Source organism: Odontesthes bonariensis, chromosome 2 (assembly GCF_027942865.1).
Source record: "Odontesthes bonariensis isolate fOdoBon6 chromosome 2, fOdoBon6.hap1, whole genome shotgun sequence".
Classification (NCBI taxonomy): domain Eukaryota; kingdom Metazoa; phylum Chordata; class Actinopteri; order Atheriniformes; family Atherinopsidae; genus Odontesthes; species Odontesthes bonariensis.
Genome location: NC_134507.1, coordinates 23856174 through 23871539, shown reverse-complemented (window position 1 = coordinate 23871539; position 15366 = coordinate 23856174). Strand labels below are relative to the sequence as shown.

Sequence of the window (15366 nt, the reverse complement as noted above, 5' to 3'; positions counted from 1 at the left end):
GTGGAAAGCAAAGACTGGAAGGCAAGAAGGTCTTCAGGAAGTTTACTTTTCCTCCATTTGCGCTCGGCCGCCCTCAAGCTACGCCCCTCAGTACGCACTGAGTCTGACAGCCAAGGGGCAGGTGGAGCTGAGCGTGCAGGCCTGGAGGTGAGGGGACAGAGTTTGTCCAGAGAGGAGGACAGGGTGGAGAGAAGAAGATCAGTAGAAGTGTCAGGGGAAAGAAGAGAAAAAGATTCAGGGGCAGGCAGAGCAGAGAGAACAGAAGAGGAGAAGTCAGTGGGGGAGAGAGAGCGGAGATTGGGACGAGAAGATACCAAGTGGGTGGGGGGAGGTCGGGAGAGAGGAGAGGAGAGGGAGAGGGTGTAGGACATGAAGTAGTGGTCAGACAGATGAAGAGGAGTGACAGAGAGGTTGGCGCTAGAACAGTGCCTGGTGAAGATAAGGTCCAGTATGTTGCCAGCCTTGTGGGTAGGAGGAGATGGGGAGAGAGCTAGGTCGAAGGAGGAGAGAAAAGAAACAAGAGGGTGAAGCTTCTCTGTCTGGATGTTGAAATCACCGAGAAGGATGAGGCCGGAGCCATCATCAGGGAAGTGAGAGACAAGAGTGTCCAGCTCCTCCAGGAAGTCCCCAATAGGGCCTGGTGGGCGATAAACTACAGCGATGGTGAGCTTGACTGGGTGAGAGACAGTGACAGCATGAAATTCATAGGAGGAGGGAGAGAATTGCAAGAGGGAACAAAGAGAGTATTTCCAGTCCTTGGAAATGAGCAGGCCAGTACCACCGCCCCGCCTCGCAGCTCTGGGAGTGTGAGAGAAAGAGTACACATCAGACAGAGCTGTATGAAAAGGTTTAAAAAAAAAAATCCCAAAGGAAGTAATTATATTTTAGAGTATGAAGTATAATTACATGTGTGTGTGTGCAGGAACTGGTGACTGCTTGGTATATTGGGTTCCTGGTGCTTATTTTCTCCTCCTTCCTGGTCTATCTGGTGGAGAAGGAATTCAACAAGGAGTTTGACACGTATGCTGATGCTCTGTGGTGGGGCACGGTGAGCACACACAACACAGATACACTAAAATACAAAACTACTCCAAGATTCCACTTGTGTGCAATCACACCTAACCAGTAATTTGAGGCTATTTCGAAACTCAGGGCTGAATATCAATGTTCACGTTTTACATGATTTTACATCAACAAATATTCGTATAATGTAAACATACACACAGTGGCCTTTCCAGATAAATGCTGAAGTAATTGTTTGTTATGACAAAGTTATTGGTGCTTTGGCATCCACGGCGGATTTAAGTGACACCAATATTTTGTTATGAAATCACAAAATCAGTTCCCAAACCTAACATTACCCACTTAAATCCCAGGCAAAATTAAGCAAAGTAGCATGACTGGAGTCATGCTGTTTTTGTCTTATAGCAGTGATATATTTCAATTTATAGTGTCAGTTTGACACTAATGACACGAGGATCACAAAAGCCAACAAGAATAGTTTTTAATGTCACACTCGGCTGGCTGCACTGCACTGTTTCCTCTTACATCCTCCTCTGAAAATGTGGAAACAGACAAGACACAAACAAGAAATGGCCCAATCAATAAATTCAATTTTCTCCTTCTGCCAGGTGAAACTGGCCTCTGAGGCTTGTGGGAATGACACAGTGTGTTCCTTTGCTCTGAGACCTTGGAGCATCTTTGTTTCTGCTTTTCTGCTTGAAACTAAAAGCTGATATATAACCTGTAAAAAATGGAAATTTAGCCACATGAAACTTTAGCGTATGAGTCAACATAAAAGGCGTCAAGGAGAAAACTGAGCCACCGCCACTGGGGATGTAAATTTAGAAGTGCCATTCAATTATTTGTGTAAATCTACAGTGTATGTTTGTCCTTCACAGAGACTGATTTTTCATATTTTTTCTTTTGAAAAAATATATTTAAATGGTTCGAGACATCTCTGGAATGATACAAAGTGCACCACTCAACAAATGGTAGGCTATTGTGTTGTTCATCTATTCAGTCGTCGATTTTCAGACGCCTCTAAATGCCTCCAAGGTATGGGTTAAGAAAGTAATTAAATCTAGAAAATGTGGTGAAAGATGACTCATTTGATAAGGCCACAAGGTCACAAACAAACTTTTTGTTTCTTCACTGTGAAGATTTTTGTTTATAAGTAATTTAGGTTGACCAACAATTTCATGGTCTTTCCAATGGGGTTCTGCCCTCTGACCACTAAGTTCAAGCAATTTGCGGACTGAAAACTTAAATAAATTGTTCAGAAAATGTAGCTGAAGCTGATGGATAGCTGCAACTCAACCATGTGATGCTCTGTATGAACTGAAGTTGAGATTTGAGAAGATAAGATTGACAACATGCGTGAAAATTAATGAGAAAAAACAGCACTTGAATGTGCTGTTGTACTGAGTCTTGAATGTTGTGCTTTATATCAATTGTAGCTTCCCTTGACTCCAGTGTTTTCAATTTCTCTCTGTGTACCAAAACTACTATAAAACTAATGTATTTTAACCCTTTTTTAGACGTGCTTCTCTCCAATAATCTGACAGAAATTCAGGGTGTTAGACCTTGATAATTAGTGAATGCATCTTTACCATTTCTGTACTCTAAACATAGCACCTACTCTAAACAACATTCATGAATAGGCACATGATTTAGCATTCAATCTGTACTGTATTTCTGTAAAAACATTTAGTGGATGGTCTTGCTGTCATTTGATGCAGCACCTCTGCATTTATTTCAAAGCGTTCAAGCTGAAAACTGCTGAATATTTGCTTTTAAATTATGGTTTGACAGTGTCCTCAGTTAAAGGTTGTCAAGATGATAACAGCCAGGATCATTACTGTCAGTGCTTTTAAAATGAGTTCTACATAACACTGTTAAACACTGTTTATGTTTGTATCAGAGCCAGAGCCAGTAATGACTTGGACAGAAACCTACCTGTTGATTTTCTGTCCAATCTTGTGCAAATGACATACATCGTGCTCGTGTGTAGCTCCATTTGTCACTGTTGTCAGAGGGTCTACATGAAGCTGTGATGAACATAAACCTAGCTACCTTTATTTCTCATCGTAACTGTAGACCTCTGACCCCTCAGATCACCCTTACAACAATAGGATATGGTGACAAGACCCCACAGACGTGGACAGGACGGTTATTGTCAGCCGGATTTGCTCTTCTGGGGATCTCCTTCTTCGCCCTGCCAGCGGTGAGTGAAGCACATGCACACATTATGGTGTAATGACTTATTCCAGTTGTTTCTTCAAAATAACTCATAATGATAAAGCTGTCAAGAGTAAGACCGGAAAATTTTGCAAATTTTCCATTGTGCCTTTGTGTATTTTGTTCATGTAGGGCATCCTAGGGTCAGGTTTTGCGCTGAAGGTGCAGGAGCAGCATCGGCAGAAGCACTTTGAAAAAAGAAGGAACCCAGCTGCCAGCCTCATCCAGGTAGGAGCGTACCATAGAGAAAAAACACACTTCTCATCTGCTGAATTCCTTCTTTTCTGCTGCAGCAGGTGCTGAGGAGCCATATGAATTCAGACAACTTTCTTTCCCTTTATGTGCAAAGCATAGCACCTCTGTAAAGTTTGTCGGTTTTGATTCTAAGCCTTTCGGTGTCTGTAAATAGAAGCATGAGTGCATCCACTGTGAGGAAAAGTGAATGCATTTGATTACGACTTCACCTAATATGAGTTTGTGTGTGTTTTTTGCCCTTCTCTGGGCCGTCTGGTTGTGTTGCTGACAAAGACTTATGGTGTGTGAGACACGCTGACATGTCTCAGGTCCAACAGCAACACACACTGCTGGGATTTATGAGCCGTTTCCATGGCGATCATTCCCTGGGCAGACGCTCCTCCAGACCGTCACTCATTGTAATGGACAAGACCAGCTGCATTGCTTTCTAATGAACAATAAATATCTGCTGTGGAGTGTGTATATAACCACAAGAGTGCAACTGTGTATGTTTCAATATGTTTGCACGTGTGTGTGTGTGTGTGTGTGTGTGTGTGTGTGTCTATTCCGTCTTCTTTTCTTTTCCTCACTAACTCCCTAAGCATTACTTTTTGAAATGTTCTGTCTCAAAATATAACCCAAATTCTATGTCTGGGCCATTTTTTGTATCAATTCATTTTTTGTGTCAATCAAAAGTCAATCAAAATTTAGATCGAAAGACCACAGCTGACTCAGTTTTGACAAAATTACATATTTGGAAGTGGAAATAACCCGGAAAATCTAAATGCTTACCCAAAACTGTCTGTTAAAGATTATGTCTGTCTCATAATGAAGGGTTTTCTGGAAGGAATATCTCACATTTTACTAGGCCTGCCTCCTTCCAAGCACACCTACAAATGCATCCAAGAAATGCTACATTCTCTTCTCATTATATCCTGTAATAGGCTGAATTACTTGCTTAATGAAACAATCAAGCAATCTCGATTCATTTTTAAAGCAAATAAATGATCACACACTCGTGCAAAAACAGTATATCAGTTGTACTTATACATGGAAATCATTGCAACATTGCAGTATTTTAACCATCAAAATCACAATCTTATGTATGTCTTAAGCCACCGGATGTTACGGTACATTGAAAATATATGGATATTTGTAGAATTTAAGTAACAGGCTTAACATGATTTTAAACTTTCACATCATTTGTCGAAGTAAAGCATCATAAGATATGGTAGGAGTAAGGTTTAATTTCCCCTAATACTTAATAAACTAAATGATGGACATTTATGTATTCGTTACTTCACACACAGTGTGCAAGCATTCACTTTTGTATCCCTTCCAAATATGTGTTTTAGTTGTTGCGGGGACAGTATGATTTGCTTAAAACCATAGTTGTCTTGCCATATATCACTACATTCTCAGATCTCAATATGACATTTGTTAAATATAGTCATAGATATCTATGGAAATGATTGATTAGATATAAGCAGTGCATTGTCAGTCCCCCTTATCTATAGATTTGGATTCCAGATGGAGTCCTAAATAACCCATTATGTGTGCATTTAATCATGCATGTTTTGGTCCTTTTTCTGTGGTAATGGCTCTTTATCTAAATCTGACACTGTCTGTTGTCTGCCAAACTCATAATATTTTCCTCTACAGGTAATAGGAAACTTGGAAGCAGCTATGATGTGTTAAAATGTGGATAACATTATCATTTTGTCTGTCAGTGCACTCCCTCATTTCACACATCTCTCCCTGCTTTGAATCACAGTTTGTGTTGTGCATCTGTACGAAGGGCAGGAAATTACCACTGTCCTCAAGCCTCTGCAACTGGTCAATTCTTTTAACCCCTCTGCTCCATTAAGACTATTTTTCCAAATGACTAGGCTTTCAGAGCAAAAACAAATCTCCAAGAACTTTTATTGTAATTCTTGAGCAGCTTCAAAACCAACAGCCAACACTGACTAGTCTTTGGCAGGTGGCTGGTGTTAATTTTCAACCTGTTTGTCTAAAGCATTTGGACCGTCCACTCGTTTCACAAATATTGTAACCACACCTGGCACCATTGAAGAGGTTAATTTAAGTTCAAGTAAAATGATTTGCAAGACTCTAATGAAAACAGAGTGTAAAAATTGGAGTGGATGTAAGTCATTTCTGCAGAAAACTTTCTTCCAAATTTGGTGTTGAACCCAAATTATACATTTTTCTTCTTAAATGACTTTAAAGCTTATGCGATATCATGCCCACATTTTATAGCCACACTGAACACATGGACCCTACGCACCGACAAACACAAAAGCGCTTTAGTTCATGCAAACAACAAATAAAATAAACTGTGCTGTTTGTGTTATTTCCAGCCTTTCTTTCATATCAAGCAAGATTCAGTTCAAGATTCAATGGCGAAACTCTGTGGTGAAATATCTTGGAGGAGAAGCTGCTATGCCAGCACCTGCCTCTGTCTACTCTGCAGAGCAACCAACAAAAGAATAGAATAGTCAGAAAGACATCACATGTAAATGTCAACAGGAGTTACATTCACTCAGTTGTGGTTGGTCAGGTTATGTAGGTACCATAAAGGCAGATTATATGGCTGAGCTTAGTGTTGCTTATGGTTTAGCCTTCTGCTAACGGCCAAAGACAGTCAACTGTGACTAATTCAGTATTATATCTATGTAGCATATGGAGTGTGCGCTCCATGCTTATCCCCCCCCCCCCCCCCCCCCCGTTGAGGGGCTTGCAACGGGGGGGGGTGGTATATATTCTTCAAATACTTTTTTCCCTCCCACAGTAGTGCTGACAATGGCAACTTAATTTAGCACTATGCATTCCTCATAAACGCATTGTGTTTTACATACAAAAACTAACTGTCGGAATGTAGCCATAAATTGTCGGTTCCTTTTGCATTATGTCAAATCATCAAAGCTATTTACTTAGAAACACAATCCACTCCTCAAATCAGTGTTGAGGCCCTCTGTTATGGCTGCCAGCTGGTTACAATTCCCCTAAAATGCTCTGTGGATGCTACATGTTCACATATTTCAATTACTTTTCCTCACAGTGTTTGTACAATTGCCCTTCTGTGTCGTCTGTTTGTGTTTGTGTGTACACGTGAATGCGTGCGTGTCCCGTCCATCTCTGCTCCCTCCTCCACCCAGGCGGCTTGGCGTCTGTACTCCACCGACGGTGCTCGTCCCTACCTCAGAGCCACCTGGCACCACTACCAAAGCGCCCTCCCCCCCCTCAGGCATGTATCCCCTCCACCAGCACCAGCAGCACCGCCCCCGCCCCCCTCCGACCACGCCCAAACACAATGCATCAACACTACCCAAAAAAACTAACCAAGTTTTTTCTTTTTTTTTGTTCCTCCTCTCCATCTTTTCTCACCTCCTGCCCAACTTTTACAATCCTCCCTCACTCCTTTTTGTTTTCCTCCCACACTCCATTAATTGTTCCATTTTTCATTCCTTTATTTATCCTGTCGACTCTGCACGTAGTGTGTCTGGCGTAGTTATGCTGCTGATGAGAACTCGGTTTCCATTGCTACCTGGAAGCCTCATTTGAAGGCGTTGCATACCTGCAGCCCTGCCAAGTAGGTAACAACTTACAGACTTACAAACATGGCCGATGCTGCTCAGCCCTTCTCCTCACCGCTTCCTTGGTTGGTGTCTGTTCGTTCTCATTGATGTTGTTTCTACTCTTGTTCCACTGGATGAGTCATTGTAATGACGCATTGTAAGTTTTTTTTATACCTGTATTAACCATTTTTCCTTGTCAGGATGGTCTTGCTCAGCATGCATAACCTTTAACATCCCTTTCACATTCAGACTGTTTCACACTTTCACACACGATTTGCCCGCTGTTTGTAGTCAGGGTGTAAATTACATGATAAAATGGCACATTGGTAGTTCTTGGGGTATTCTCTTAGTTACACTTAACCTAGAGATGGTGGGCGTTTATCTTAAATATTTATTACTGACAAATGCTGACGTGCTACTGAGGTTCCCACAAATACTTGCAGGCCTGTTTAGGATCACTCCAGGCAGAGACGAGAGCTATTGATTTCAGGCTTCAAAAGTTCAGTCTTGGCATTTCTGAGTTCAGTTCATAAACATTTCTTTGTGTGTGTAGATAATATATACATAATTTCTAGGGGTATAAAGATTGACTAATAAGAATTTGAACCCAGCTTTTGTGTTAAAGATGTGATTACATCGAATTGATTTAAATGCACCAGAAACCTAGTTATGGCCTGATCCTACATTTAACAGATGGCTTAACTTTAAATACTAATTATTAACTTTAACTTTATTCATTTATATAAGTGTAACCCACAATGCTTTACAAATCAAGGACACATATTAAAAACCCAAGCAGAGGAATAGAACAGAATGAAAATAAGTGACATTAAAACATACATAGAAGCAATATACAAAAAGCACTAAAACAGAGTAAAAGCAATGAAAATCAAAGTTGAAAGGTTAAAATGTACTAAAAACAAATGAGCATATTAATCAGTTAAAAGTGTATTTTAAGCTGTTTCTGCATCCTGTACCCAAACTGGGAGCTAAAATAACGGCTCTGGCTCTGGCTCTGATCCTGCTCAGGGTCAATGTGAGATTCCAGCGCCATAATCCTAAAAACAAACATAAGAGTGCCTCCATACCGATAGAACAGCAGTGCACTCCAGCTGTGTGTTAGGAAAGTGTGGTCTGCACACCATCTGAACAGCCTACAAACCCGCCCAATAGCTAAAATCAGCCTAAGTCCCTGCTGTTGTTGCTTTCAAGCTAAAAACAAACGCATGTCTGATGGTCAGTGCTGACGTGATTTACAATGTACCACGAACTCTAATGTCTGAAACCAACTGGATTTAATAAGAAGGAAATTAAAATTGGACAGGTCTGCAGAGCATTGATTAAGTACCTGAGAAGATGGTGAAGCCCTTTATCCAAATACTAAAAAAAAGAGAACTACAACACACAAGACAATAACACTTATGTTGAAGACTTTTCACAACCATAACTAAGCCACAACTTGGTGAGATAAAGGGTGATTATGGCATCCCGATTTATTGCCAAAAAACAATGATCTGACACTTTGGTGACATGATATTTTACAGTACAAACATTACAGCTGTGGTTAAAGATTCCAACTACAATATTTCATCCAAACATTTGTATTAACTTTTTAACTATTTTTTCCTCTGTTCCTGTATTTATTTTCAATAAATGTAAATTCTTTAAAACGGTTAGTGAAATAATTAATTGTAATCAGGCTTATTAGTATGATAGTGGCATAAAAAGTAACAAAGACAAATCGTTAATCAAACTTTTTTTATATGACAAATAATCTTCTCATGAAATTTCATAATCGTGGCAGCCATTTATAGGCTAGCTTTGTTTTTCCATTACAATGGAAAAATATTAAGAACTAAATCAGAATTTACTGAATCGCATCAAATTAAACAAAACTGTGAAAGAAATATATTCTCCCTGAATTGTATTGTGTGTCATGAATCGTCTTATGGGGGCAGATACACTCCAACAACAAATACCATATTCAGAGCATATCTTTCAGATTGTCTGTTTCTGAGCTAATGCTTCGCCTTCCTGTGCATGGCCATAGCTTGCATGTGCTTTGAAATAAGTTATGATGCTGAACTGAAGTTCTTGCTCTCTTTTGGCTTGATGCCTCCCATATCCATTGGTGGAAACATCTGTATAATGCTATTTTAATCTGCTTGAATACTGATTTCTCTCCCTTTGTCTCCTCTTTATCCCACTAACCACTGAAGGAAAGAGCAGGGCGAGACTACTTACAGGTTTGTATGACTCTCAGCTCAAACCTCCAAAGACACAAACACACACAGACCCTTAACATTTGATGCAATTCTTAGCCTAACGCCATGCCATAACTCTGTGTCTGGTCTCACCTGTTGAGCTTGATTGAGTTCATTTCTTGGTTTATTAATCATATTATCACAGGTTTATTTATTCATTATTGACAGGCTGGGGAACACTGACTGGTTTCAGTTAGTTGGTTGTTTTTTTTGATGGAAATAGTCAATAGAAAATGTTGACAGCTGTGGTGTTTTGGAGATTTTGATGTTAAAAAGTTGTCATGGTGTTGTTTCCCAGAACAGGAGGAAACAAAATAAAGTTGGAAAAGCAAGAGAAGTCGCACTGTTAAAATGTTTATTAGCATGTGCATCAGTATAACTTTGGAGAGGTATTACAAGGTTGATGTGTTCTAATAAAGAGAAGCCAGAGGTGTCAGATTGAAAAACTGTTCCTGAAAGAGCTCTGCCGCCTTTGTGTTATTTCTTGTCCTTTTTCTTGATATTTCTACATCTCAATTCCAACTTTTTTTTACACGTTTGTCTTTGATTGTTTCTCTTGCTCTCACTGCTGCGTCTCTCTGCACTTGACTTGTAGTCAGGGAAGAGTTGATGGGCTTCTTTGTCTTCGCTCTGTGTGTGTGTGTGTGTGTGTGTGTGTGTGTGTGTGTGTGTGTGTGTGTGTGCGTGTGTGTGTGTGTGTGTGTGTGTGCATATGCTTACTCACATGCCTTCAAAGACAGGAGTCTGTACCATGTCTGTACCATGACGCACTTTTTCCATTGGGATGGTATTTATGTAACTCATCAAACACAAGTCTAGGAGAGACAGACCGAAGTTGAAAAAGAGGGAGGGGAGGGCAGATGGGGGATTTCAGAGAGAGGGGAAGAAGACAGAGAGAGATTTGCGAGTTTAATTATCCTATATAGTTTTTACAGTGCAGTGCTTCATTGTCAACATTTGTGGCCCTTATGTTGAGCCAGCAGCTTCTAAGGCATTTAAACTTAAGACAGCCACACACATACATGTATAAACTATAAGTTTATACCGTCAGCCATACACACAAACAAATGTGCTTCTCATCCTTAAGCAAAACAGCGTTTAATTAGGCTTTGTTGCTTCCACAACAACATTTATTCCCCAGGAATCCTCCTGTTTAAAGGGCTTAGTTTAATTATGTTTTCCTTTCTTGGAACTTTTTGTTGCAGCCAAGTCCAATTTGCACTTGTTCAATCATAATTATGCACACTTTTATAACACCGTTTCTTCTCTCTGTGTTGCCCGCCAACAAGGGAACACGTAAGGCTCAGTGTTATTAGGGGTTTTACAGACTCTCGACTCTCGGCTGCTCAACGGCGGTAGGTGCAGTTTTAAACGGCCGGTGATTTTCGTTTAAGCAGACTTGTAAACACCAGCAGTAGTAAACATTAGGCGCACCGCAAAGTGCTGGAGTGGACATCAGGCTGAGTTTAAGTGAGCTGGATATTGGTAGTGTAAGGCAACATGAAATGAAGGATTAAAGGGGCTTAATCTTTATTTTATGGGTGTAAACAGGTGCAGTATGCTGTGCGTGTTTGCGCTCTGTGGTACAAAGAAGTTTTCTTCAACACTGTGATGTGGGTAACTGAGGGAAAAGGAAATCAACTGATTAATGCGCTGCATGAGCAGAAAGCGATTCATTCATAAAATTCCTTTCTCTCTTTGGTTACTTTCAACCTGGATACAATCTCACAAAATGTGATCAAAGCTGTAGCTGACTTCCTGGTTCATTATGTGAAAATCAGACAAGGTTTACCGCTGTCTGTTCCACAAAGTGCCTCAAATTGCAGAAATCATACCAAACTAAGTGAACGAAACTGGCGAACATGCCACTTTCTTTTGAAAATCAAACAAACCTAATATGAGTACGACCGGATTTTCTGCTTGTTGTTTAGCAGAAACATTGAAATAGTTGGGAAATTTGTTTGAGTTATGCAGTGAACGACAGATGGAGTGTAAAATACACAGTTGGCGTGCTTTTTTAAGTCCTTCTACACGATTTAAGAGCTGGACCTTAGCAAGCAAAAATGAGAAGCTACACAGTGAGTTTGGTTAGAATTTTTGGGTTGAATACAATTCACATTAAATAATATATATCTATTTGTATTCCCAAAATAAGAGAAAAGTAGGCTCAGGTGGGTATGTCTTTCACCCTGCTTACCCATTCCTCTCTGAAACGTGTCCCCTGCCCTTCTGTAAGTGTTGACTGTGCATCAGTACTGACAGCAGTGCATTTATCCATCCTCTGCTCAACTCCTCTTTTAACCCTCTTCCTCCCTTATTTCTTTCTTCTCCATTCCCTCCTCTGTCCATCTCTCCATCCTTTGCTCCAGTAAGGGTCTAACTAATGGGAGATTCTTCAGAAGGTATTCTCGGAAATATAGGAGGTACCTACAGTAACATCCTCTCCGACCTGCCCTTAGCCCAGCATCCTGTGGGAATGACTAACTAATAGCATGGAGGAGAGCGCAGAAACACAACTTCTTTCTTACCTCCCTCTTCGATTTTATTTTATCCTGTGAAGGACTTTGGCTACTGCTGCCTGCTGCCCGTCATACGCAAATCAGACTTTATTTCCTTGGTTGAAATTAAAGGGGAATTCCTCTAAAACTGTCTAAAAGTAGAAGTAAAGGCAATCTTCTTTCATAACAAGTCAACAAATTGCATGTCTAACCCTATAATTCTAGTAACTTCATATAGGCTGACATCCTGGAAGACTGTTTGTCACGATCTTTCATAATTTGTAAGGTAAAGCTAATTATTCCATTTTTTTTCAGGGCTACAGCTTCTTCACTATGGGCAAAATTGTAGGATACAAGGTTAAAATTCCCCTTTATTTGACTTTTTCTTTAGTTGACATGTGCCTCTTATCTTATGTAAATATGCTTTCCTAACCTAAGGAATCTTCCCAGCGTCCAGCAACATGAATTTATTTAATTTCATTCATGTTCTTTGTGAGCAACCATTCATTCCCAAAACTATATATACTTTGTGGTACTATTATTTATACATATATAAATAAACAGAATATTGTCATGACTGCTCAGTTAAAAGAAATGGAAATAAACACAGCAATTCATGGAGCTGGACTCCTTACCTTAAATAAACAAAATGGGTAAATTAACAAATGTGTCTTTTACTTATTTTACTGCATGCTCCTTGCATTACTGCTGCACTTCTTTCGTTTTCTTTCCTTTTTTACCCATTCGAGAGGGAAATTAGGGTAATAAACCATATATCTATTTGGATTCATCTGGTGTATTTAAAGATTTTTTTTCTTGTTTTAGTTTTAGTTGACAGTGTGTGTAATACAGCAGATTGAAAACAGAAAATGGCTACCCGTGTATTCCTCATTAATAGTACATTTCTGCCCTTATATTGGTAAAAAAAAGAAAAAAAAAGAAATGTGTTGTCATAGTGTTCAGTATTATATGTGGTTTCCACATATATAAGGATTGTAAGTTTTGGGAAATGTGTAGATAAGCAACAAGGAAAGAGATCTTCCTCTCTATCCTAAAATTCAGGTGAGACATTAAGGTCTGGAAAAAATCAATTGGGGCATGGAAAATGTGTTGGAACCCTGCATCTCTGTATCAGTGGTCTGCTGCATTGCATGCTGGTCTATTTTCTGGTCTCTATTCATTTACTGCAGTGAGTCTCATCAATTTAGATGTTTTGTATTCCCACCAGCTCCTTCCCAAATATGAACATAATGTGGAAAAACCCATTTTTCTTTTTTAAAGACATTCTGACGTTATGAGCTATTCATTTAAATTGACAAGATATTAATTGAAGGCAGGAGATAGATACTGATGACGAAAATTGAAGATTAATAGCATGGCTTTAATATTAACACAGTATGAATTAGTAATGAGGTAAAAGAGTGTATATATACTTGATGTTAGCGAAGTACGTAGGCTGTCATCACGCTCTAAAGGATTTAGCTCTTTTTACACAGAAATGGCAAAAGCTCCAAGAGTTTTCTAAAAAAAAAAAAAAAAAAAAAAAAAGATTGAATCATATGCACTGGAAAGCACTGTGCTGAGGTTTCAACGAGCTTCTTTCAATAATGTTGTCATTTGTTTAATGTGGGCTCAAAATTAATGTGGTGATGATGTATTAATGTTAGCATGCGTCACATATCACCTTTAAAAATCTCATTAAGTCTGTTTTGAAAAGGGAATACATGAATAGATTATCAGCTGATCGCGTGGGGATTGCATTGCAGCACTTCAGGTCCCAGCACTCGGGGTTTTGGCGGGCAGTCTGGCTCTGTTCTAGTGTTTTGGGCATGTCACTTGGATGGATGGTGTTTGGTCTAAAGGAAAAGACAGAACATTGCCCTTTGTCTGTGCTCTGAACTCTTCTCACTACCTGAAGGGAAATAGGTGTTGACAGCATCCCTTTTTTTCCTCTCTTTCCTTGTGTCTCGCTGAACCCCAACCTCTGCCACGAACATTCTTTCTTTCTCACCTCTTTCACTCATTTTTCCATCACTCTCGCTCCTTCCTTCTCCCTGATTTGCAATCCTTCTCTCCCCCACTTGTGTGTCATCTTCCTTCCTCTTCTCTTTTCTTTCCATCCCTCTCCTCAGTCAGAAGTTGAGCTTTAAAGAGCGGGTCCGGATGGCGAGTCCTCGAGGTCAGAGCATGAAGAGTCGGCAGACGTCCATCAATGAACGCCAGCGCTGTTCCCCCGGCAACGAAGTGGTGGGCGGCAGTGAGCTGATGGGCGGGAGCCCTGCCAAAGTGCAGAAGAGCTGGAGCTTCAACGATCGGACCCGGTTTAGGCCATCGCTGAGACTGAAGAGCCAAACTCGCACCGCTGCCCCTGACGGTGAGCCAACACAAGAGCTTACTCTTCAGAACAGACCATCAGTCTTTACTCAAATCACAGAAATTACTCAGAGTTTTAGGGAAATCCTGAAGTTTTCATAGATTCTATTTGTCAATAAACACTATCAAACTGAATTCTATAAAGATAACGCAGAGATATTGATGTAGTTATATTGTATTTTATTATTAATAGGTCAGTATACAGTACAATATTTGAAGAACTGTGACTTACTATTTGTTATATGAAGATGAAGCTTTGTAATGATGATCTTAACAGTGGGCAGTTTCTTTCCCTCAGTTGGCCTCATTCTTTCTGTTCTTATCTGTGTTGTGGAAGCCCATCTAACGTTAATGTACAGTGCAGAGTGAGCAAACTTCCAGTTTTTTTGCATTGAATAAGCTAAATTCTTCAGTTTTGAAAGTCTTTGAAAAAGAGAAGGATAAGTTAAGGTCTCCAAAATAAGGTTTACTTTCGATTGTGGCGCGAATTAATTTGGTTTCAGATGCTGCTGCTCTAGTTGTTACGCCCAGCCTTTTTTTTTAAGGTTGTATATTGGATATTCCAACAATAATTGGGGCATTTGTGTAAGCTCCATCATTCCATCCCTAAATTCATGGTAGATTTTGCATTGTGCTTTGGATCACCGTCATCCCTCTTGATTTATTACAATGCCTTTGCATACACAATTTGTTGATTGGAATAACTTTAGAAGAATCTATCCTCCCCTCAATCAGTGCTGTGTCTCTTGTGCATCGTTTTTTTTAGTTTTTTTTTTTTATCAAATGCTGCTTTTTCTTTTCTCAAAGCATAACTGTGGTGATTGTGGCCAAAGTACTCAGTTTTAACAGTCCACATCACACGTTTCCAAAATGTCTTGCATACTTCAGCGCATACTTTGCACACTTAGGATGTTGATTTCTGTGATAAGCGTGCAGGTATTCGTTTGAGGACTCTTCCAGGTGGGCCCTGTGAGCAGTGAAACCGTTCACCACCACCTCTTTGTCTTTGTTAAACCTTCTGGCTAACTCCTTCACACTTTTATGAAGACGTGCCCTGTTATCTTAAAGTTTTCTTTCAGTGACTTCCACAGTTTCTTACCTTCACCTTAACTGCTATTTATTGAGACAATGGAGATTAAAAGCTGTAGCTTTTCCTCCAGTCCTCCCACACTTTGTGAG

The 15366-nt window shown here is 39.9% G+C and overlaps 1 protein-coding gene across 3 annotated transcripts in view; it reads left to right on the top strand.

The window, feature by feature from the left end:
• Positions 1 to 15366, top strand: part of LOC142396914 (potassium voltage-gated channel subfamily KQT member 5-like) — a 125491-nt gene that overhangs the window by 89895 nt on the left and 20230 nt on the right. For 2 of the 3 annotated variants that reach the window (XM_075480142.1, XM_075480131.1), the window contains exons 5-10: positions 923 to 1048; positions 3116 to 3226; positions 3373 to 3468; positions 6972 to 7066; positions 9272 to 9298; positions 13947 to 14188. In XM_075480142.1, coding sequence (XP_075336257.1) covers positions 923 to 1048; positions 3116 to 3226; positions 3373 to 3468; positions 6972 to 7066; positions 9272 to 9298; positions 13947 to 14188 — 697 coding nt within the window. Of the gene's footprint in view, positions 1 to 922; positions 1049 to 3115; positions 3227 to 3372; positions 3469 to 6632; positions 6722 to 6971; positions 7067 to 9271; positions 9299 to 13946; positions 14189 to 15366 lie in introns of all 3 variants that reach the window. The other variant, XM_075480152.1, reaches the window with a different exon arrangement.